Source organism: Colletotrichum aenigma (genome assembly GCF_013390185.1).
Source record: "Colletotrichum aenigma strain Cg56 chromosome Unknown KSG_Cg56_contig10, whole genome shotgun sequence".
In the NCBI taxonomy this organism is placed as follows: Eukaryota; Fungi; Ascomycota; class Sordariomycetes; order Glomerellales; family Glomerellaceae; genus Colletotrichum; species Colletotrichum aenigma.
In genome coordinates, this window is record NW_023500916.1 from 474,233 (window position 1) to 497,781 (window position 23,549).

General features: G+C 56.6%; 7 protein-coding genes across 7 annotated transcripts; 2 read left to right on the forward strand and 5 right to left on the reverse strand.

Moving 5' to 3' along the window:
• Nucleotides 1–251: 251 nt before the first annotated feature.
• Nucleotides 252–1,561, reverse strand: CGCA056_v013982 (Satratoxin biosynthesis SC1 cluster protein 4; the record flags this gene model as incomplete). Its single annotated transcript, XM_037329224.1, has 3 exons — nucleotides 252–648; nucleotides 705–800; nucleotides 870–1,561. The coding sequence occupies 3 exons, from the start codon at nucleotides 1,559–1,561 to the stop codon at nucleotides 252–254; spliced, it is 1,185 nt and encodes a 394-aa protein (XP_037171933.1).
• Nucleotides 1,562–3,995: 2,434 nt separating this feature from the next.
• Nucleotides 3,996–7,029, forward strand: vpr-6 (Minor extracellular protease vpr; the record flags this gene model as incomplete). The annotated part of the gene is made up of 6 exons (XM_037329225.1): nucleotides 3,996–4,154; nucleotides 4,208–4,549; nucleotides 4,601–4,664; nucleotides 4,722–4,824; nucleotides 4,886–5,000; nucleotides 5,050–7,029. The coding sequence occupies 6 exons, from the start codon at nucleotides 3,996–3,998 to the stop codon at nucleotides 7,027–7,029; spliced, it is 2,763 nt and encodes a 920-aa protein (XP_037171934.1).
• Nucleotides 7,030–7,466: 437 nt separating this feature from the next.
• Nucleotides 7,467–9,250, reverse strand: CGCA056_v013984 (Maltose permease MAL61; the record flags this gene model as incomplete). The annotated part of the gene is made up of 3 exons (XM_037329226.1): nucleotides 7,467–7,676; nucleotides 7,731–8,989; nucleotides 9,046–9,250. 3 exons carry the CDS (start codon nucleotides 9,248–9,250, stop codon nucleotides 7,467–7,469), a joined length of 1,674 nt encoding a protein of 557 aa, XP_037171938.1.
• A 1,576-nt stretch (nucleotides 9,251–10,826) lies between these two features.
• CGCA056_v013985 (uncharacterized protein) lies at nucleotides 10,827–11,417 on the reverse strand (the record flags this gene model as incomplete). The annotated part of the gene is made up of 1 exon (XM_037329227.1): nucleotides 10,827–11,417. One exon carries the CDS (start codon nucleotides 11,415–11,417, stop codon nucleotides 10,827–10,829), a length of 591 nt encoding a protein of 196 aa, XP_037171939.1.
• Nucleotides 11,418–11,453: 36 nt separating this feature from the next.
• Nucleotides 11,454–11,756, reverse strand: CGCA056_v013986 (uncharacterized protein; the record flags this gene model as incomplete). Its single annotated transcript, XM_037329228.1, has 1 exon — nucleotides 11,454–11,756. The coding sequence occupies one exon, from the start codon at nucleotides 11,754–11,756 to the stop codon at nucleotides 11,454–11,456; it is 303 nt and encodes a 100-aa protein (XP_037171936.1).
• Nucleotides 11,757–12,452: 696 nt separating this feature from the next.
• Nucleotides 12,453–14,116, reverse strand: LIP4-2 (Lipase 4; the record flags this gene model as incomplete). Its single annotated transcript, XM_037329229.1, has 3 exons — nucleotides 12,453–12,810; nucleotides 12,866–12,996; nucleotides 13,052–14,116. 3 exons carry the CDS (start codon nucleotides 14,114–14,116, stop codon nucleotides 12,453–12,455), a joined length of 1,554 nt encoding a protein of 517 aa, XP_037171937.1.
• A 4,972-nt stretch (nucleotides 14,117–19,088) lies between these two features.
• LRRC40 (Leucine-rich repeat-containing protein 40) lies at nucleotides 19,089–22,706 on the forward strand (the record flags this gene model as incomplete). The annotated part of the gene is made up of 2 exons (XM_037329230.1): nucleotides 19,089–20,996; nucleotides 21,045–22,706. 2 exons carry the CDS (start codon nucleotides 19,089–19,091, stop codon nucleotides 22,704–22,706), a joined length of 3,570 nt encoding a protein of 1,189 aa, XP_037171931.1.
• Nucleotides 22,707–23,549: the final 843 nt, after the last annotated feature.

Below are 23,549 nucleotides of genomic sequence, written 5' to 3' on the forward strand. Positions count from 1 at the left end.
GGTACCTTAAACTGAAGTTAGTACTGCAAAGTAAAAGCCGGTCAAGCTAACCAGCTTCTCTAACGGCAACGACGTCGAAGCACGGACACACATGCCAGTATGAATCAAGTCCGATGAGATTGAAGAGATATCAAACTAATTGGGGTATATGCCAGGATCCCAAGATCCTCATTCTCAATCGCCAATGCAATGGTAACGCCCCGCAACCCAAATCGCTTGCTCGCTTGCTTCATATCGCTCGGTCGCTAGTTTCATACCATCTCCGTAGCGTCAACAGGCTTCTGCGGCGTCTTCCTCTCCGACGACACCCGATCAAGAGATATCCTGTCATCATCCCCATCCTTGAAATCAAACGGCGCGTCGTTCTTCAAGGGCCAGTTCCGCGTCATCGTCGCCGTCATGGGCACCAGGCCCTCCTCTTCTGGAACGTCCTTGACAGCCTGTCGCCCGAAGCTCTTGCGTCTTGTGGACCTGGGCACCGTGGGTGGCAGGTTCGTCATGGCGGCGGCCCTATCGAATACTGTGGGCGAGTTGGGCTCGTCGTCATTCATCGCAAACCGCTTGGAAATGCTGGGAGCGACATGTCTCATGAACGCCTTCAGGAAGGGCAGGCAGGTGCAGATGATGCCGACGTTGGCCTCGACCACGCTGTGAGAGCAACGTTAGGCACAGGGATCGATGAGGGGAGAGAGGAAGGTACGTACCACCAAATAATGCTGATCGATGCGGTCCAAGTAAAGTCAGAGTTGTTGAAGCCTATCGGGATCATAACCATTCGGACGATGCTCGGTCCGAGAACACTAATAGGCACAGCCAGTCAGCACTCGTTCCTCATTCTAACCTCAATAGACGCGGAGCTTCGGACTTACAATCCACCGGCCATCAAGAAAATCGTCATCTCAATCTTCTTGACCAGCCGTAGAGACAATGGCGAGAGAATCCAGATGGGAAGAAGCAGGATTGCGAGATCTGTGGCGACATTACACACAGAGAGCATCAACCACCACATTGCGCGGTCGACGCAAGTCCCCGGCGTCTCGGGCTCCCAGATCTTGGCCATTGGCGTGCAGAGGTAGACCCATCCGAGAGCACCAGCGACAGAGTAACCTATCGTGGCGAACATGACGAGGTAGACTGTTATTCGAACCATTGGCTTGAGTGGGAAGCGGAGGTAAAAGACCAATATCGACGCTTTTGTGAATAGAATCGAGAGGCTGTAGGCCGCCAGGTCGGTCATGCTCAGCTTGTGGAAGGCGACGGCGTCTGCCCTGGATACGTCCCAGATGTGGTGTCCCGCTCCATTGCGTGTCTCATAGACCTGAATGACGGAGTACGCGGTGGCAAAGACTAGGGCAATGAAGATGAGGTCGTCGTCGAGCTGGTGGCGATGAATCACGACGCGGACGGTGTACAGACGAATACCACAGAAGATGATGGCCAAGAGGTTTAGCAGAATCGTTACGACGAGAACCTGTGGCACGAGGGACTCTGAAGGGTTTTCGAAGTTCGAAGTCACCCCCGGTGGGGGCGGCGCAGCGCTGATGAGCTCGTCCTCACTCATTGCTGCCTTGTCATGATGAACCGGTTTGGAGATTAGTAGGTGAAAGGTTTGTCGGTTGCCATGAACGACGTAACTTGCAGGACTGAAGGATCAAAAAAGGCGTCCGTGGATATTTACCAACCCTGAATCGCGTCTTCGGGTCTGAGATCTTGGAATCCTCTCCCCTGTCGTCACGGAGCCCCGTGGGAGCTTTGAAACGTTGATGATTGTTTAGTCGCACTGACTGGTTCGACATCCATCATTCAACCTACAAGTCACGTTTCCCAATCGGCAAATGCTACCAATCGTCGCTTCATCCTGGAAGCTTATCCGGCTTAAGCCTGGGGTTGTCGCGGTTCCGGCAGCCAAGCATCATTTTCCAGGAGGGGAGGCGCGGCGAGTTTGGTGTTTCGGGAAACGGCAGGCAAGCGGTCGGCATCTTGTTACGGTTCCTGAATGTAGTTACCCCTTGTGCCTAGATAGCCCTGAAGATCTTCCCCCTCGCCAAGTGCTTGGTTGGATTAAGCTTGAGTCTAGGGCCCGCGAAAGAAGCATCGGGAGGTGTTTCCGACTATCCTAACTGGACGCTAGCGCGGGAGGGGAACAGCCGCAGAAGGGAGATGGTGCGGCGGGCAATGTTTGTTTCCAAAGCATAAACACACGGCGTGATAGAAACAGAGAGCGAGAACATCGCGATGTGCCGCGCTAGCCATCTGAGTTTTGCCGCGGCGGGGAGCGTCGCGATAGGTTGAGTAGCTTCCGTCGGCACGTTGTCAACGGTGGGAAGTGGGAGCGATAGAGATTTAGACTCCCGCCGGCGACTTATCAAGCTTTCAAGGCGGATCAAGGGCCTGCGTCGAGATCCAGAGGGTAGCGTGGCCGATCGTGTTGGAGGATGGTGGCGAAGCGAATCGTGTCGATGTTTCCCGCTTCGGAAGATTTCTGATACAATTCGTCGAGCATCCATCCCGGACCTGATGCACATCAACCCAAAGCTTAACCTAACTTCGGGCGGTAGAAGCACCAGCCCAGCCAACAAACTTCCAAGGGCCCTCACCCACTGCACAATTCTCCGGCTGGCAGTGGTGCTGCCGTTGGGACGGCGGCGAGAAGGGGCGGAGGAACTCAGCTCGAAGGCGAGGTGTTGGTGTGCAGGCTGACGATTGGCGGTGTCTCTTCGCGGACCAACCAGATAAGTCAAGATCGACGAGTCGTCCCAAGATAGACATTAGGAAAATGTAAGAAGGAAACGATATCGATGGGTTGGGTGATGGGAATCTTCAGCATTCGCAGCAATTTTGCCTTCAGAGTTGGCTCAGCCGCTCTTGGGAATTTTGATAGACACCTCCAAACGGCACATCGTCAACAGAAGGGACGGACTCTCGGCTCTTCGTCCAACAGCCGATGACAAGGGATGACGTCCGGTGGCATGGGCTGACGGTAGTCGAAGCCGATATATTGACGGTTTCAGACCAAACTTCGAGTTCATGTCACGGGTTGCGGGGAGAGCAGTCTCAGCCGAACGAAGCGATGCGCGCACGGTAGTTGGACTCCGGCACATCCTGATGTCGACATTGACGGGTGCTGTCATCTGTCTGAACGCTCGTCTTATCCCGCCAGATCGGAGTGAGAGATCAGCACGTAAGACTGACATGTCAAAGCCGTCGTCGATACGGTCTGCGATATAGCTCCTGTGCATCGAATTCTTGCAATGCACCGGGCACGCGTTTCTTGCAAGAAAACGTTGTTGACACTCCTAAAATAACAGAGTGTGGCCGGGAGGTTCGTCTTTCGTCAATAGCCGCTCCGTGTCCGGTGGCTTGGGCGGGCCCCGATTGGCATGCTCGGCGTGAGGCGCGGATGCAGTGCTAGGGAGCACAGGGGCCCCGTTCCTGCAGGAGACTTTGGAGAAAGAAGAAGGTCGTGATAAGGTTACATTGCCCACGGGGCGTGCTAAGCCCAAATGTGAAGTTGGCTGTGAATCGGCTCATCCCGACACGAGAAAAGGGAACGGTGGAGCCGACGTCGGCTTCTTGGTCGAGGGGTGTCTTAAATGAACTGCAGATAGGAGCATTCGGAATCGCGATCGTCGCTCTCGGTGTCGACTTATTGCTGTAACGTGACGTGCTTGTTTACCGTCTTGAGCGACCTGCAAGGCGCAGATAGGAGCAAGATCGCTTTGCCAAGATGCTTAATGAAGGCCCTTGTCGGCTGCCCATGCTAATAGGGTCGCAGCGCCGAAATACGAACAACGATATTGCATTGCCCTGCATTGCCTAATGCACCAACTCGCCGGTCGCGCGCTGGATATCGAAATTGGGCTGCCGTGATATGAATCGCGGAAGATGTGATGCTGTTGTATATAACACGATGACTCCACGAGGAGATGCAGTGAGCGTCCCTCATCGCCAGGTCTCCTTGTGATCCGCGTTTTGTTGTCGGTTGTAGTCCCAAGATGCATCTATCGCGTCTCCTTCTCGCGGTCTCCGGTGTGACCGGGGCCGTCGCCCTCCGTGACCACCCCTTGATGCGCCGGGCCGACGACAACGCCCCGGAGACGGCCGTGAACAAGACCACGGTTGAGCCGAAGCGCTTCATCGTCGAGTTTAATCAGGTGTGTTATGTCCGTGCCTCATAACCCAGACAACAACCGCTCACACCATCCAGGGAGCTGATGCCGCCGCCGTTGCCGACGATATCGCCAATCAGCGCGGCGCAAAGGTGCTTCGGGTATTCAAGAGTGACGTCTTTACCGGCGCGGCTGTCGAGACCGATGTCGAGAACATCGACTCGCTGCAGGCGCTTGAGCCTATCAAACAGGCGTGGCAGGGACGAAAGTACAAGCTGGCGCCCAGCGCGCCTCTGGCGTCCTTCAGCGAGAATGCGACGGCCATCGGCTATGATGTCCACCACATGACGGGTGTCGACAAGCTGCATGCTGCCGGTGTTCTGGGCAAGGGCGCCAAGGTTGCTGTCGTCGATACCGGTATCTGGTACACCCATGAGGCTGTGAGTGACGATCGAACGTCGGAGATCTAGAAGTTGTCTGACACCCTTCAGCTTGGTGGTGGCTTCGGCGATGGCTTCAAAGTTGCGGGAGGGTATGACTTTGTGGGTGACGGAAGTAAGACCCTCTGATCGGAGTAGTTCCTTCGGATGTTGAGATTGACCCGGTTCTCAGCATGGCCAAATGAGGGCGAGGTCAAGAACCCAGACGCCGACCCCTTGGACCAGCAGGGTCACGGAACACACGTCGCCGGTATTATCGCCGGCAATAGCAGCATGTAGGTTGACGCGAGAGATGCCCTCCACAACCAGCGCGGACCGATTTCTGACACCCTTCAGCCTTACTGGAGTTGCTCCCGAAGCCACGTTGTATGCATACAAGGTGTTTGGCAGCGTCGATGGGACGGACGAGGACACCCTAATCGAGGCTTTCCTCACGGCGTATGACGCCGGTGTAAGTAGCCTAAGGTTTCGGCGATCGGCTTCTGCTGACAGACTTCCAGGTCGACATCATCACTTCGTCTATCGGCGGCATCAGCGGTTTTACGGATAACGCTTGGGCCGTTGTAGCCTCGAGGCTTGTCGACAATGGTGTTGTTGTCACGATCTCCGCAGGCAACGACGGCCAGGCAGGTGCATTCGCTGCCAGCAGTGGATCATCTGGCGAGCATGTTGTTGCAGTTGCGTCAGTTGAGGCCGATGTGTTGGCATCGTCGTCTTTCAGGGGCGTCTTCAATTTGGACGGGCAGTCCAACGAGACTCGTATCGCCTACCGAGCTGTAGAGGACTGGTACCCTTCTGATGTGAAGGACTGGCCTATTGTGCCCCTGACCCTCAACGTCAGCACGGCCGATGAGGCATGTAATACTCTCCCGCCTGGCACTCCTGATCTGACTGGCGTTGTTGTATTGGTGCGCCGAGGAGGCTGCAACTTCGATCAGAAGCAGCGCAACCTCGCTCCTTTCAATGCCTCCCACATTCTTTTTTACAGTAACGACATGCCTTTGGTGAGGCCTACCACTGAGGACACCAGCAGTCTAATTGCCATGGTCGAAGCTGGTGTTGGTGCTGCCATCATCGGCACCATCAAGGCTGGCGGAAACGTCACGGCTGACTTCACTGAGCGCCCCATCTTCAACATTGTTGGTATCAAGAACGAGGAGAACGGCGGTGTTGCCAGCTCCTTCACTTCCATTGGTGCCACCAATGATCTCTTCATCAAGGCTGACGTCGCGGCGCCCGGCGGTCAAATTCTCAGCTCCTATGTTGGGGGCGGTTACTCCATTCTCAGCGGGACGAGTATGTCATGCCCGTATGTTGCCGGAGTCGCTGCCCTATACGTCAGCAAGTTCGGTGGTCGCAGTGTTCACGGTCCTGAATGGGCGAAGAGTCTTGCCATGCGCATGATATCTTCCGGCGAAGCCATCAAGTGGGATGATGGCGCGCTGGAGAACAACGAATATCCCTTCTATGCTTCTGTCGCCCAAGTCGGCACTGGCCTCATCAACGCCAGCAAGGTGCTTGATTATGAGACCACGCTTTCTTTTGCCAAATTCGCCCTGAACGACACCCACCACTTCAGCCGATACCACTCCGTCGACATCACCAACTCTGGAACCGAGCCGGTGACCTACAGCTTTGAGCAGCAAGAGTTTGGCGGTATGAACACCGTCAACCTGGACCCAACCGCCTGGGGAACTCCCAAGATCGCGTGGGGTGAGGAGGTCTTGGCCGCGCCACAGAAAATGAAGCCTCAGATCTCCTTCCCTGGCGCCGTCACCATCCAGCCAGGAGAGACCAAGACCACCCAGTTCAACTTCAAGTACCCCGAAAGCCAGGATCTCGACCCCGACAAACTCCCCTTGTACAGTGGAAAGGTCTTGATCAAGGGTAGCAACGGCGAGACGCTCGGCGTCCCGTACATGGGACTGGCTGCTGACCTGCACAAGGATATCGGCATCATGTTCCAGTACCCGGTCGGGTGGCCACAGATGACATCCACCCGAAGTGACATTCCCATCGCTCAGAAGTCCAACTTCACCTTCAACCTCGACCCCGAAGTTCAGGACTTCCCCAACGTGTACACGCGTGCCCAGTATGCCACGCGAGAGTTGAGGTGGGACATCTTTGAGGAGTCATGGACTGAACGGGATTGGAAGTACCCTCCTGTCGTCGGCGAGGCAGGCTTCGTGGGAGCTGCGACGAGCTGGTCGAAGGCGCTGGGCAAGAACTACATCGATCCCAGTGTCGACGACCCCAACGACCTCATCACCCTTCCCATGCGTGATGTGCCTAGAGACATCGTAGGTTTATACGGTACAGAGCTGTGGTGGCTCGGACGATTGGCGAACGGCACTCAAGTCTCGCCGGGCAAGTACAAAATGCGGTTCGCTGCTCTTTTCCCGTTCGGAAACCCAGAAGCCTCAGACAACTGGGACGTCTTCGAGACCCCGGCTTTTGAGGTTCTGCCATTGGAGACTTGAATAGACGGTGACAGTTATGATAGAGTTTCTTCCACAATTTCTTAATGTAATAAGAGGACTTGCACCTTGCATAAATTTCCAGAAGATTCGATTCATCTTGCTTTGGGTCGATCATTGACAGGAATGCCGCAAGTTCTCTGGTATCCCAAACTGACATATGAACGTTGAGTAGCGACGCTGGACGAAGAATCTGATGTATGTTCTTCATTGGTATTTTGAGGTTAGCGCATCAAGAAGAGATGTCACAAACGGGAGAAATGACTGAAATGGATTGCATCAAATATGGTGATCTCATGATGGGTATTAGATTTCAATCAGCGCGGAGGCGTCATCTTAGCAGACGACCGCCTCCTTACTTGGTATAAATAACAATAAATGGCAGCGACCCTAGGCTAGGGCGGGATGGGGTATCTATGATATTGTAGTCAGACGACAGGTCAGATTTTCTCTGTTCGGCCTCCGACATTGTGGGTCTGCTCGGCCAAGAAGACTTCATCTTGGGTAAGCTGGTACTTGGCCGACTTGCGGGCCGAGATGCGCTTCTGGAACATGACATCCATCTCACCGAACGTACGGCCCTTGGTCTCGAACAGACGGAAGTATCCCCAGATGAAAGTGAGAGTCGCGAGAACAGCCCAGAAGAATGCCTGGTACCGAGTTAGTTCATGGTACGACGAAGAACGGGGTTTTTGATAACTTACAGTCTTTCCCTTCAAATTCCAGTCACCGGGCGCGAGCATCTTCGGTTGAATCAGGCCACCGCAAATGACGTTGCCGACGTAGTATGTGCTGCGAGCCAGCACGACAGTTTGGGTACGGAGACGTGTAGATCCGACCTCGGACACGAGCGTGTAGACGATGGGGCCGACGGACATGGAGTAGGCACCGAGCCAGACGATACAGAGAAGGGACTGCGCCCAGATGATGCCTCCCTTCTGATTGGGGGCGACGGACAAGAAGCCGATGATCCAGAGGATGAGAACGAGGAAAGCAAAGCCGGCGAGCCAGATGGTGCGACGACCAAGCTTGTAAATGTAGAACCACGAGATAATGGTACCAATGAAGGCAATGCCGGTGCCTCCCAAGCTGATGCCGTACGAGGCGTCCTCCCCGATACCGGTCTGTTGGAAGAAGAAGGAGCCGGAGTAACAGAGCGCGCCACCGTTGGTGATTTGGGACATGAAAGCCATACAGGCGATCTCGGTACGTCGCAGGTTTGTGCCCTTGAAACAGTCGAACAAGCTGGCGCCCTCCTGCTCCTGGATCTCGAGCTTGTTGGTGTGGACCATCATGGCAATCGTGTTCTCGTGGTTGAGGTTGTGCTCCGGCTCTGATAGTCGCTCCAGAGACTTCTTGGCTTGCTCGAGCTTACCGGCGCGCACCAGATGCCAGGGAGACTCAGGCGCCAGGTACGCGGCGATGGCCAGGGGAATAGGCCAAACCCATTGAATGGCGAAGGGGATCTTGTAGCTCCACTCGTCGGTTCGGTTGACGAGACCCTTGAGGACACCGGCAGAGATGAACTGGCCGATACACCAGCAAAGGTTGACGTATGAGGTGAGGTACCCACGAATGGCCAGTGGCGTGACCTCAGCAGCGTAGGCTGGACCAGTGGTAGCAAAGACACCCCAGGGGACGTTGCACAGAACCTGGCCCACCAACTGCACCTCGATGTTGTGAGCGAAGAAGACGACGAAGACGAAAGCGCTGAGCCAGAACAGTGATCCGATGAGAATCCAGCGGTGACCGATCTTGGGGGTGAGGTATCCGTTGAGCAAAGCGCCGATAATGTTGGCCAAGGCACCGAGACAGTTGAAGCGCTGCTGCCACATGGAGGAGATCTGGTATCCGTGCTCGTCATCGAGGAATTCACCGTACTTCAATCGGAATGCTGGGTAGCCGTAGAAAGAGCTGAGAAGAGTAACATCGTAGCCCTCCATGATGACGGTCGTTGAGATGACTGACGGTAATGTTAGTTCTTGCGCCGACAACTCGGAACGAGGCGCGGAGACTCACGAATGGACCAGAAGGCGGCGCGCTTGTAAGTCCTCAGACCCTCCCAGACGCTGAAGCTGTGTTCGACGTCGGTAGCCTGGGCGGCTTCGGAGTTGAGGACCTTGTCATCGAGGGCGGCATCGTTGTACTGGCTGATATGGGGAGCGCCCTTCTCCATGTGGATGGCGTCGTGCGGCTGGGAGGCCGTGTTGATGTCGCGAGACATGGCTGCTGGATTGTCCCGGTTGCTTGAAGATGTTGACGGTTGGCAAGCTCCTGAAGCAGAGTCGTATCGAGAAGAGAAGGCCGATCAGAGGGTGGGCTGGGGGAGGGGCGATTGGGGTATTTTAAAGTCGCGTCGAGGCGAGATCAACGCTGGTCCCAGACGGCCGGCTTCTCGCGCGTCTCATACCACGGTTGCAGAATGCATGGTAGCAGCAGCAGCAGCATGGGATGGAATTGCAACCACTCGATCCCCATCCCCGTGGAGAGCATGCTCGCTTCCCCAGGCTTGGCCCCTTGCCAGCCATTCCCCAATCAGACGAGTTAGGGAATGCATGACTGTGCCGTGCCAGAAGACTATGCCGCTTGGGCCCAAGTCAGGCCGTACTCACGGGACCGGCAACAGAAAGGCAGGCCATGTGCAAACCGCAACCCGCAGTCGAGTGGAAAGGCGATCCGGGGCCCGGGGGTCTAGCGGCGGGATTGACGGTCTTGGAGGGCCATGACTGGTTGCAGAGGCCGGAGGGAGACAACTGCGGAGGAGGTCGAAGGGGGTTGGCGAGATCTGAGTGGCCAGACAATGGCGGAGGAGCCAACGGTAGGCGGGGAGGGGAGAGAACGGCAACGGTACGAGGCCGAGGGATTCGGCTGCCAGGGCTAGGATTGATTAGGACAGATGCTCGTCTGAGGCGTAGAAAGCGTCGTGGGGAGGCGGCGAGTTAGGAACGTCGGACCGTCGACTCTGGGGGGAGTCTTGAGGGACCTCTGGCAGGGTTGACTTGGCTTGGGCAGGTTCCAAGGCGACGCGACGGAGGAGGACGGACGACAGATTCTCGAAGCTTGACTGATCCTGGGCTGGCCTGGGGAATGGATGCTGGCGAGAGGATGGCTCGATTGGTGGAACTTTTCATGGAGATGGAAATTGATGGGATGGCGATGGGGTGTGGCGGGACGAAGGAAGGAACCTAAGGACTGGCCTGGACGTGGATCGGAAGAGATGGGTGGGGCCATCATCGCTGAAGTGGGACTAGCGTCATCTGAAGAGGATTAGCGCGTGTTAAGCGAGGCTCGGGGGATGATGTGGGGTAAGTCTGGGGATTTAGTGGCGTGATGGGCCGCACTGGAGTCTGGAGCCGCTGAGGAGTCGCTGGAGCCAGTGGAAGATGCGCTGAAGTTGGAGAGGTAGGTAGGTTCCCCAACCTGCACCAACACCAACACCACCACCACACCCTCTTCATCATTCATCATTCATCCCAAATACACCTGCTGTCACCCTCCAACTTCCCCTCAGTTTCCCCTCTCGGTGCGGAGAGAAGGCAAGTCATGATGTTGGCCTGAAAGAGGCAAACAGCCCAGAAATGCAAGAGAATTGGGGGGAGTTGCAGCTGCAAGTTGGTCCTGAAAGGAACCCCTTACCTGTGCCAATTTCCAAAGGTTCAATGAAATGTGACGGTACGTACTTAATTACCTCGGAAAGCTTAGGTAACGAGAGTCTGGCTGGACCAGGAGCGGGAGAATCCACTGCCTGCCCGGTCTCTTCCGGTCTGACGAGCAAACAAAACATGAACCAAACACAAATCTTATCCCCGAGAACATCGGACAAGTTGTACGATTGCGATTGCACTGCTGCCTCTCAAGCTGCCGATATCCCATTTCTGGCTTGCTTCCTCGTGTCCTGCGATGGGACCGAGACCTAGAAGGGTGTCGTCGTCGTGAATATCATTCTGAGTCTGGCCATGCGCCTTGCCAGTAGAAACGGCCTCAGCATCGGCGCTCTCCGAGACCGCCATGTCCGTGCCTCCCTTCTGCGTCTGCTCTGCGTGCTCGGCCTTTGAGGAGGTCTCCTCGGACCTTTGGGCATCTATGTTGTCGACGAGCATCGTGTCGTCGCCCAAGTCTTTGGCCACACCGTGCATCTCACTCGAAGTCTGGTCCTGATCTCCGGACTGAGCCTCCGCAGTGGAAAACAGCTTGACATAGTTGCTATCCCCAACCACCAACTGCGTGAAGTTGCCCTCTTCCGTATCGGTATACTTCACAAGCTTGAACGCCTTGCGCTTCGACGTGGGACAGAACCCATAGTCATGGTGGTCGCGATCGTGCCAGTGGCAGGGACGGAACCCGTCAAAGAGCCATGGGCAGTTCTCCTCGACCCAGTCGCCCGGGTCCATCTTGGCCTGCTGCCACACACACTGGTTGCAAGATGCCTAGACTTGCATACCGGTGCCTCGCAGGTTGCGAGGGTCTTTGGCGGGGAAGCGCTCGAACCACCACCGGTACCGCGTCTTCCGGCAGCGGCTGCAGTAGTGCGTCGATGTTGAGGTGTCGGGATGGACGGGGGTGTAGTCATCATCGGACTCGTTGTCTTCTTCGGTCTGCTCTGCATGAACATCGGCGCGGGTGTCGTCGGCGGAATTAGCTTCGGCGTAGGGAGTGGTGATGGCGTCGCTGCTGGCAACGTCGGTGTCGGCGGGGACCGCACCCTCCTGATGCTGGCTTCGGCCGTTCATCGTATCCATCTACAAATCATCAGTACCTACGCCAAACATGATGGCGGACGCAGTACTTACCGCTTAGCACTTCGAAGGCAGTGCTTGAGTAATGTCAAGACGGCGTCGTTTGATGATGGCGGTGGCAGTAGGTTGCTCTCTGCTTTTTCAAAGTCCTCAGGAAAAGTAAACAAACCCTCTGGTTGGTCCAGATGCTCGACGACTAAGCGGCTGTGAGCCATGGCGAAAACGAAGATTCTCTGCTGCACCATCACCAGCCGCATTGACCGGGGTTAGTTTATTGCGGCTGTGCGAGGGCGGAACCTCCAATCTCGATAGAGGTTCAGAGCTCATTCAAAGGCGACGTTTTCGAAGCCTTCTTCAACATCCAGCTGTTCGATATTCAGTGCCTTTCCAGGAGCTTCGCTAGACAAAGAACAAGGGTCGAAAGCTGATAGAGGGGTGGAGAGATTCTCAGAATCCTCGGCGATGGAAAATTCCCCAAAGACAACTCGTCTCTTTGAGATTCCGTTCTCTTACATCCGCAAAAAAAGCTCTTGAATATCGCAATTGTCAAAATCTCTATGCCGATTTTAGGGAAAAGCAAACGATCCGCCCTAGTCTTGCATCAAGTAAGACACGTCTCGATACGAGTCGAAAATGAAGTTGGTACATCTTTCTTATGTCAAATGTATTTCATGTAATATATACATCGAATTACAAAAGCCCCTGGTCAGCACAGCCCTGCTCGATAGAAGCCAGGGTCCTGCGTCCGACAGTGGCATTGTTCTCCCCGTAGGTCCTCACCTCGCGGTCCTCGGCCGTGTACACAGGCCAGCCGATGGCGTCCAGTCCGGCGGTCGAGTCCTTGATGAAGGTCGTCAGGGCGTCCTCCATGACGTGGCTGAGCTCGTACTCGAAGGGGGTCGAGTTGCCCCGGAAGTCGGCGTGCGTGCCGAAGATCATGGGCAGCTCGCTGCCGTGGTAGGCGCCCATCCACGGGCGGGGCGATGTGTTGTTGAAGACTGCGGCGTAGAAGAAACGGTAGGTCGTTCTTCCAGCGGCGAGACGCTCGCTGGGGGGTTCGTCAGTTTGATGCTCTGAGGGAGTGAGAGGCAAGGGGGGGTTACTTGGTGGTCTTGGTGGCCGGGCACCAGAAGTACTGGTACGAGAGCTGGTCGGCGACGGTCTGGTTGGGACCGCTGACGTTGTAGGGGGCGAGGAAGAGGCCCTCGTCGTGGTTGAAGCCGATGATGGCGGGCTGTTGTGAGTCAGCTTCTAACAATTCTTCAACCAAAACACGGAGATCAACGTACCAGGTCAGAGAACTCGCCAAGGGCAGCCTTCTCAGTGTAGTTGGCGAACACAATCTTGTTATCAATCACGGGCGAGAAGCCAATGGACGGAGTGACTCCAGAGTCCTTGAACGTAGCCACAAAGTTCTCGAGCTTCTCAGCGGGGATCTTGCGCATACACGCCAGCTCCGCCTCCGCGGTGGTCTGGTTGCCGCACCCGAGCTGCTGCGCGACAAAGGTAAAGTTGGACTGGATGTCGTCGTGGCTCATCAGCTGGTCCAGGTGCGCCGTGCCCGAGTCCATGACGAGGCCGCGTACGATGGGGTCCTGCGGGTACGCGAAGCTGTAGTAGTCCACCGCGATGGAACCGGCAGAGTGGCCCCAGAGCGTCATCCGGGAGGCGTCACCGCCGAACTTGGCAATGTTGTCGCGCACCCACTCGATGGCGAAGCGCTGGTCGAGCAGGCCGAGGTTCTGCTCCGTCAGGGCGGCGGAGTTGGGGAAGCCGAAGAGCTTCATGCGGTAGTTGAAGGTGACGAAGATGTGCTCCTGCGAGCGCTGGATCCACTTCTGCGGCATCTGGTACGGCACGTCGGTGCCGCCCGTCTCGAAGCCGCCGCCGTAGAACCAGATGATCACGGGCAGGCCGGCGTCGGTTCCGTTCGCGGCCGTCTCGCTGCCGGAGACGGCGGGGACGGCGCCGGCGGGGGCCCAGACGCTCGCGGTGAGGCAATCCTCGTCCATGCCGGCGGCGCCGATCATGAACTCGGGGACGTCGACGCGCTGGATGGCCGGGTGGATGGAGATGTACTGCCAGCAGGAGGGGGGCAAGGCGGTGGCGTTGAGGACGGTGGCGTTGGCGAAGGCGTTGCTCGACTGCGGGACGACGTACGGCTGGGGCGGCTCCCAGCGGAGGTCGTCGAGGGGCGGCGCGGCGTACGGGATGCCCAGGAACTCGGCGACGTTGGACGCGTCCGGGGCGAAGCGGCCCTGGACCGTGAGGCCGTTGTCGAGGCGGACGCTGGGGCCTGCGCTCGCAGAGGCGAGGAGGCCGGCGAAGGTCGCCACGAACTTTGCGTTGCACATCATGGGGGGTTGATGATGCCGGGTGGCGGTTGCACTCTTTTGGCGATCGATGGAGGGGAAGCCGAACCGAACCGCTGGAGTTGAAGACACAAGAGGCTCTCTCTCCCCGGGTCTTGGCTGCAGACATCAACGATATATATCTCTCATGCTCTTTTTTTCTCTCACTACTCACTTTTGCCGTCATTCATCAAGGGATTCGCCGGATGTCGGGGGGAAACCAGCTTTCGTGATTATCGACACGGGCATCCCCCCTGAGCAGAGGTCCATCGAATGGACCGATGCTCCACCATCACCGCGACTCTGCGGTGCCTATTCGGGAAATCTGGATGTTGCACGGATCGCATCGTCGGAAATTGCTGGGCAGAACCCCACAATCTTCATCGCTGACACCGGCACTTCTCCGCGTGTTGGACGGGCCTCATTGGGCGGTTGCGGCGATGTTTGCTCCTTTTATGGGTTCGGACGAGTCAACCCCCTGGCCGCGGGCATCCACCGAGGGGACCTGGCGATCAGCAATCGGATGTCATCCAAAGGCCTCACTTCGGACAAGAGCATGGCTGGAGGGGTTATTGAATCCACTTTCGCCGTGAGCCGTTGTCGTCAGCCATCTGTCAGCGGATTTTTCGCTTCGAGGTCCGAGATGGGGGCGGTCGAGTGGGCGTATTTGATGTTGTACGAGCGAGTCTGTTGGCGGACGTTAGAACTCAGTATGAAGCGTTGAAACAAAAGAGATGTCAGGACGACATTTTGGATTCCGAATACCTCTGCTGTGAAGATGCGTAGGATGATGTTCTCGGTGTCGAGGCTTTGGATGTCGCCTAAGCGCCTGCATCGAGGGCACGAGCAACGAATGGGCAAGTCGCGGCAGATCTCAATGCCGATGATGTTCTGGGAGAAGAGTATTTCTCAGGGCCGTCGGAAGAATTCAAAGCAAACTTTGAGAATTCAAAAGCGAATGTCAAATATTCTTGGCTGTCGCTGATGAGACTTTGATCTCGATTGCCTCGACGTATGGTATGTGGTTCGGCTGTCTCGTTTTCTTGATTATCACGATGTCCGGGCTCTTCGAGAAAGTACCTTAGCTCGTCTGTGAAGCCGAACTCATCAAGGATTCTTTGACTGAAGGGATTCAATCTTCTCTGTGCTTCGTTCAGAAACCGTCCAAACATTTCTACCTTCATCAAGTCCATTGTTAGCTTGTGTCTCACTCCAAGTATTGTGAAGGGACCCATCTAGGAACCATAAATGATGTGCCATTGTCCCTCCGAGGTAGTCTTCTCCTTCTACCAGTTTCTCGACAAGTCTGCTAAGTCTCAACTGAGAAGTATTCCCACCAAACACTAGCTCTGCTTTCTTCGACTTACCCAACAATCCCTTTCAGTCTTTCAGCAACAAGTTAGCCAAGTCATGGGAGATCATGCACCTTTTGCTTGAGCTGTGACTAGTGATGGGTGGGGAGTGTAGGTAGACTCGGGGCAGCTACATGATACCAGTGGCCTCAGGATGACCTCTCCATGATGGCCACTTCTCGACCACGCGCCGACCATGCACCAGCACTGGACATCGACGACTAAGCAGAGGGTGAAGCTGCCCTTCAGCTGCCCCCTCGAGTCCGGTCTCCCAAAGAAAATCTCTGCAAGCTGGATATTCTGGAAGCCCCTTGTGTGTTCACACCATATCCATCCCACGAGACAACGGCCAGCATGGAGGAAGAGAAGGTCGACCGTAGCAACTACGAGAGCTTCCGACGCTTGCCCGACGTCGCGGTACTTGTTTTGACCTTCTGCCCATTGCGGACCTTAGCTGACAGAACACAGGTAGACGAGTTGGGCAGAGACGAGCGATTCAAGTGTGACGGCCCCGAGAAGCTCGAGGATGTGGATGATGTTTGGCGCAGAAAGGCACCGGAGCTCTATGTTGACTGCCCACCACGAGTCAGCCGCGAGGAGGCCGAGGCGAAGGAGGCGAAGAAGTATGCGATGCGTCTCGAGGCCGAACGCGTCGATGACCTTTTTCGCTCTCTCGCCGCTAACCCCATCGCCGTCAACCCCGTCGCTGTTTACTCGCTCACGCCTGCGCTTGCGCTCACGCCCACACATGCGTCGTCCGTCAACGCTACTGGGGAATACTGTGACGACGGCGACGGTGAGGGAAGAGACGATAATGAGCATGGCTGGTAAGCACGATACCCCAGACGTCGACGGAAAGCTGATCTAACACTCGTTTAGGTCGAGCCTCTCCGTCATCCCACCTACCCCCACCCCGACGCCCGCTCCGTCCGCGACCTTTGCGGATTCGTCCGTCATCCCCGGTTTCGGAGAATACCAGGCCGAGGACGATGATGCAGAGGGAGAGTATGAGAGCGACATGTACACACACCCGTCATTGGTGCCTTGAAATGTGCTAACACTTGTTTAGGTCGCACCTCTTCGCCAGCGAGTCTCTCGCTCCTGCCCCTGGCACAGCCCGAGCCTTGGCTCCGACCCCGACTCCTTCTCAGACTGCTCCGGTGCCCGCTTCGTCCGTCGTTGCTGTTGGCGAGCAATACCAGGACGAGGACAAGGACGGCAGAGACGACACTGGTCCTCTTGCCTTTCCTGCCCCCCTTTCAGCCCCGGCTCCGACTGCTTCGGTTCCAGCTCCGAACGTCGGTGTTCCCGCTCCTGCTCCCGCTACTGCCGGCTCGTATCCGACTCTGGCTCCGGTCTCAGCTTTGACAGTCAGTGGCCCTGCTGCTGTTGCTGGATTTCCCGCCTTCCCTCCTCCGGCGACTTCAGCTCCAGCCCCAGCACCAGCCCCGGCCTTTGCTGCCGCTGCCGTTCCCGCTGCCGCTGTTCCCGGTCCGGCTACCGCTGGCTATCCCGCCATACTCCCTCCTCCGAACTTCCCCCCCATCCCCGCCGGTTTCCACCTTCACAGGGCTCGGGGTCGCTACTTCCTTACCGGCCCCGACTGGACTGGCGGAGTGCCCAACCCGCCTGCCATGAACTTTCTGGGATTGAGAAAGCTCGACGGGGCGGCCAACGAGAACAGCGCTTGCCGTTTCTGCAAATGTAGCAAATGGCTGTGGTTCCCAACATTCTTCCAACGAGTCGAAGATCCGCAAGGCCTCAAGCACATGTGCAATCGTTGCGCCTGCCGAGGTAGGACGTCCAACAGGAAGGAGGTCGGTGACCAGGAGTGGGCGAGGCAGAGGAACCAGTGGCTAGTGGTCAACCGGCCAATCATGTTCTGCTTGATCAGAACGGGTGTCTGAGGGCGGTGTGCCCGCGGCCACAGCTCGGGGAGGGGCCTCTGTGGCAGAAGTCCTAGGGAACGATGTTGTTCCTAGGCAAGGAGGGTGAAGATGAGTGGAAGTTGAGGTACGTTCATGTCTCCCTTTTTCGTCTCCCCCTATCGGCATCTACCGCCTGTGCCGTCAAGACATCAGGCTGGGAAGCGAGGCGAGGCCTCCAGGGTTGTGTATCACACTCTGAGGGGAACTTGATGATGAGCATAGATACCATCGATGAGCATGACGCTTGGATGAGCCTGATGCAGGATCTGGTCCGGTGTCACGTCCGATCGATATGGGCCGGATGCTATGACCATGCGTTGGGCCCAACCCCTGGCAGCTCTGGGACGGAACACTGGTTCCTGGATCGTGTGGCCGCTGGTCTCGGCCTCCCGGGCCGACTCAGGGACTGCCCCGGCTATCTAGATCGTCTGGGGCTGGCCGGCTGCCGTCAGGAAGAGGGGGTTGAAACGCTTTTCGAGATGCTGTCGAGTCGGAGATTCAAGGCTGACCACGGGAGATGAAGCAGATACGATTCCGATACGATGCTTTCGCATTTGCCAAGAAGTGCGAGACTCAAATTATGAAAAGAATCAATCACAAAAAAAGGAGGAGAAAGAGAGTTGTGAGAGTATTGTTGGTAAGTCTGTGTTTTCAGTCCACTCCAGTCGGAGCCTGCGTCGTCTCCGCCATTGTCTGATTGTCAAACGGACACCCTCGACTCAAACCAACCAACGGCAATCAACTGTCTCTCTCTGCGGGTGACCTTCCCCTGTCTTGAATTTGATTTCAGCTGCAGCAGCCCCTCGTTCGGCAGTGGGCGGGAATGGGTGGAAAAGGAAAAGACATGCAGGAACACCACGCAAAACTGACTGTTGGCGCTAGGATCAAGACGCTTGCCCCAATCGGAGTCGCCAGCTGGCATCCGGCGAGACCACGTGATCCCGCCAGCCGTTGGAGATGAACGGGTGGGAACGATGCTCCTGCCGTCGTTGCTGCCCAATTGGATGTTTTCAAAGGGTACGTACCGCCAGATTGGGGCCGAAGGTGGTCCGGGAAATTGGACAAGCTCGCCTATCCTTGTCGCTTTCCCTGCCCAGCGCTCATCTCTTCCTTGCTCGCAGAAGTCTGTTCGCGCAGCCGCCCGACCAGACGACCAGAACCCCCCCCCCCCCCCCTAGCACTGCTCATTATCGGTTGAAGGGTCCATCTCGTTTCTCTTCTTTGGGGAGTGGAGGACATGCAGCGAGGCCATTCTAGGTGAGTTGGCCACTGTTCTGTTTGTCGTCGTGTCCACGATCATCTTGCAAACGCAGCAGCAGTATGTACGATTACTGACTGGTCCTCGCCATTCTTCTGCAGCTTCCCAAACTCGTTTGCCCCCCCCCCCCCCCCCCGCAACGACTCGACAGCTTTGTTTCTGTTTCTGTTTGCAACGACACACGCTCAGCACGCGACGTGACATCACTCTAATTACCTTTGCTAGCTCCCGACTCGACTAGAGCAAACGGAACGCCTCCCGCGTCGACTGGCGCACGCGCTAAAACACACGCCTTGCTCCCGAATCCGTGCGTTCAATATTATCCAAAATCCCCTCTCCTTATTACCAGACAATCGACCCCGTCTGTCAGCAATTCGCCGAACTTCTGTTCTGCATGCTTTCCCAGCAGTAGCAGAAGAACCATATACGCCGCAACAATGGACGAGAAGCAGGCGTCTGGGAGGCCTAGCGGGATCCCGAGACTCTCTCGTCTACCCGTGCCCAAGCCTACTCCCGTCGCCAACACCAAGCCAGCTCCTACCGTGCGGCCTTCTCCTTCTCGCGATGGCCTCAACTCTGGTCTTCGAAACCCCCGTCTTCGACCCGCTGCCTCGCGAGACCAATTGGCACCGGCTCCTGCTCTTAAGAAGCCAGAGCCCCGGCCTGCCCCGAAGCTGAGACGAGAGATACCACCACCGTCCACGACTACGAGAAAGCCCGAGGCGAGAGCTCCTGTCAGCTCCTTGAAGAGCGTTCGCAGCATCCCACGACTCAACGCGGCCGAACCGACCGTCACGAAACCCCCGACGCCTCCAGAAGATGCCGAATACGTCGTTGTGTCCCGCCCGGCCAGCTCTTCGGGACGTCCATCCGAACCCTCTGCTTCGACACCAGAGGTGCCGCCGTTGCCCCAAGATTCAAGCTCTCCTCCCCATGACGCCGAACCCGATCTCCCAGACTTCGGTACGCCGAAGTTCAAGCCACGACCATCGCTTGCCGAGAGAACGATGGAGACCCTCTCCCAGCTGCAGTCATCGCCTGCTCTAAGCAAGAAACCGTCCTCCTTCTTTGATCAAGAGGGCGTCCTGCGACCCCGTTCTCGGTCTGGCAGTGGGAACTCGAGGCCTGGCTCAAGTTACACCTCCGACAGCTCCCTGCGCCCAACCTCGCGTCACAGTCGACCAGGCTCAAGCTCCGGCCCCGAAGAGAACCCGCTCGCCGCTCGAGGACACATGGCCGCACCCCGACCTCTGGGTGCCATCGAGGGTACACCGTCAAGGCGGGTGTCTGGTATCAGGTCTCTGAAGGCACCAAAAGTGAGGGCCACTCCGCAAGCTTCCCCGTCAGCACGGCCGTCTTCATCAGGGATCCCAGCCTACCAGAGCCCCAGCCCAACGAGAAGTGCAATTGCTATGCCCCCCCCGACAACGACAACTCCGGTGGCTGCGCGTTCTCTGAAGCCCCGAGCATCCGTCAACGGCCTGTACAAGAAGCCTTCCCTCCCAACATTGAGCCAACAGTCGCCAGCGGCAGCCGGCTCTCCTTCCCTGAAGCCAGCCCCGAAGCTGAAGTCTGCTAAGTCATATGGTGCTCTCCGAAAGCCTACGCCCACCAAGTCGAGTCTCCCTGCTCCTCCGACGCTAGCTGAGCCTCCTACCAACGAGTTCAGGAAAGCCTCAGCCTCTCTACGCGATCAGATTGCCAAGGCTAAGGCTGCGAAGCGTGCGGCGGATCGTCAAGCCGCAGAGGTCGCGGAAGTCACGGAGGTCACGGAGGTCCCCGAGGCCGAAGAAGCAACTCCTGCTCCTGCTCCCATTTCAACGCAGGAATCAGAAGTACCTGATCTACCGAAACCGCTCAAATCCCCCATTGTGCCAGCGGACGAAGGCTTTGACTTTGGCATTGGTGTTGCCATGACCACCGCCCCTGCCCCCTTTGACACCAGTGACCCTTTCAATACCAAGCGATCGGAGAACGCGACAGGAAAGATCATCCAGCAAAGGATCGGAGCTGGTCGAAGCACCGGAAGACTCAACATCGCAGCGCTCGGCTTGAAGGAGATCCCCACCGAGGTTCTCAAGATGTACGACATGGAGTCTATGGGCACGTATGACGGCTCATGGGCCGAGAGTGTCGACTTGACAAGATTTGTGGCTGCCGACAACGAGCTAGAGACTATTGCCGATTCGATTTTCCCCGATGTCCCGCCCGAGCAGATGGCCGAAGACGAGGGTTCCAGCGGCAACATCTTTGGTGGCCTCGAGGCCATGGATTTGCACGGAAACTCGCTGATTTCCCTGCCGATGGGATTGAGACAGCTTCGCTTGCTTACATCCCTCAACCTGGTAAGCCTTCACGTTTCACTTCACGGATTCACAGCTAACATGCAGCAGTCGCAAAATCGACTCGCCAATAACTGCTTGGACGTCATCACCGAGGTCACTGCCCTCCGCGACTTGAAGCTTGCCAACAACCTCTTGTACGGCCCCTTGGACCCCAGCTTTTCCAAGCTTGAGAACCTCGAGATCTTCGACCTTCACGGCAACGAGGTCTCATCTTTGCCCGATGGAATCGAGAATCTCTCCAGACTTCGCATTCTCAACTTGAGCAGCAACAGCTTTGAGTCGCTCCCGTTCACAAGTCTTTCCAAGCTGCCCCTGACGGAACTGCTTGCCCAGAAGAACAAGTTGTCTGGCACCCTCATCGAGGCCGGAGTACAGGCTCTGTCGAACCTCCAGATGCTTGACTTGTCTTCCAATCAGCTTACCTACTTGGTGTCTCCGGGCGCCACCATTAGCCTTCCTTCCGTTCACCAGCTCGTGCTGTCCATGAACCGACTCAAGGAACTACCAGATGTCAGCTCCTGGATCAGTCTCCTTACTCTGACCGCCAACGAGAACGCCATCCCCGAGTTCCCCACAGGCTTCACTAAGCTCGAGAAGCTCAGGAACGTCGACTTTTCCGCCAACGACATCCGCGTGGTTCCGCCCGAGATCAGCAGGATGGACAACTTGACCATGATCCGCCTCAGTGGTAACCCGTTGCGTGACAAGAAGTTCGTCTCTGCTACCACGGAAGAGCTGAAGGATGTTCTGGCCGGCAGACTTGAGCCACCTCCGCCATACCAGGATGAGAACGCCGAAGCCGCCGCCCCTGATTCGACCGACTTTGACGATATTGCCGACGGGTTCGGGAAACTCACCATCAAGGATGCGCCCCCGTTGCCTCCCGTTCCTGCCGATGAGGAAGAGCGCTCGGATGATAACTTCGCCACGCCCCCGACGTCGTCGACTACCTCACCTGCACGTGCTCGTTCCCAGACTCTGTCCAAGGAGACATGGCCTGTCAAGCCGGGAGGCCTTCTGGATCGATCCAACACTCAATCATCCTCATTGCACCCTGTCGTCTGCTCAAAGGTGGCGGCAGACAACAAGGTTCGCGAGGTCCAACTGCACCACAACCTTTTCACTTGCTTCCCGAACTCGCTCTCCTTTTTCGCTGAGACCCTTGGCGCTTTGTCTCTTGCCCACAACCAGCTCGTCGGCGAGACCTATCTGACCGAGGAGCTCGAGTTGCCGTCCCTGCGTGAGCTGAACCTGGTTAGCAACCACATCACCAGCCTCGCCCCGCTGACCACGCACTTGAATGCTCCGCAACTCGAGAAGATGGACGTTTCGCTGAACCGCATCACTGCACTGCCGCCTAACTTGCGACTGGTCTTCCCACGTCTGGTAGTCCTCATGATTGCAAACAATCACTTGATCGAGCTGGACCCTGATGCCATCAAAGGCCTCGAGGTTGTTGACGCTGGCAATAACGACATCGCTCACCTCAACCCGAGGATCGGCCTGCTCGCCGGCGCCGGCGGACTGAAGCGTTTGGAAGTCTCTGGCAACCGCTTCAGAGTTCCCAGGTATAGCGTCCTGGAGCGTGGCACGGAGGCGACATTGCGTTGGCTCAGGGGGCGGGTGCCTGTAGCGGAGATGGCATCCTGGAAGGAGAGCCAAGGCGACTCGGGCAACGGCTCCGACACCAGCTTGGCTGATGTTGACTAGATGGAGATGGCATCGGACGGTTCGGGGGATTTGCTTTCGGGGTTTGGGGCCTTTTCTTTGTGCTTCTTGCACATACTATTCCTTACCACTTGTGGCGCGCCTAGATACCACATTGTGTTTTGAGCCAACGGAGTTGAGGGATCTTTGTCATCAGTCGTCTGATATCCTGTACTACTACTGTATAATACTTTACTGTTAATATCAACTAGAGAGAAGGGTCTCTCGGAATTATGGTTTTCGTTCCTGGTGATCTAAATTTTCGGTGAAGCGGGCCGTAAAACATGGACACACCATGGCTGCCTGAACTGCCGAAGAGGTTCTCAATATTGATCTCGTACCCTTTCAACCTGTTCCATCTCCGCAATAAATCCGTCCCATGGTCATATAAGGCTGACTGTCTCCCAGCCCTCTCCTCTCGAACTTCCCTTTAGTGCCATCGATTGATCGACAGTCTACACACTTCGATTGCTTCATTCCAACGCTTGTACAAATCAAACAACAAACTTCGCACTTTGTTTAGACACCTCAAGATCCGTCCACACAAACACTTCCGTACAGTTATGTCGCCCTACGAGGACCTCAAGCTTATCTCGACAGTCACCACCGAGCGTCACCATCGCCATCGACTCAGTGAGGCGCCTTCTGATTGGGAAGCCCGCGCTATGCGTTCGAGGCTTTTTTCTGGGACTGAGGCGCAGCAGCCGGACTCTGCCGCCGACGATGAGGGGGAGTACGTCTTCATCGCCTCGTCTGAGGTGTCTTCTGCCGAGGACGTCCATCACGATCAGGCCTCCGCTGTCACCGATCCAGCGCCTTCATCTGGTACGCAGCAGCCGGAACCCG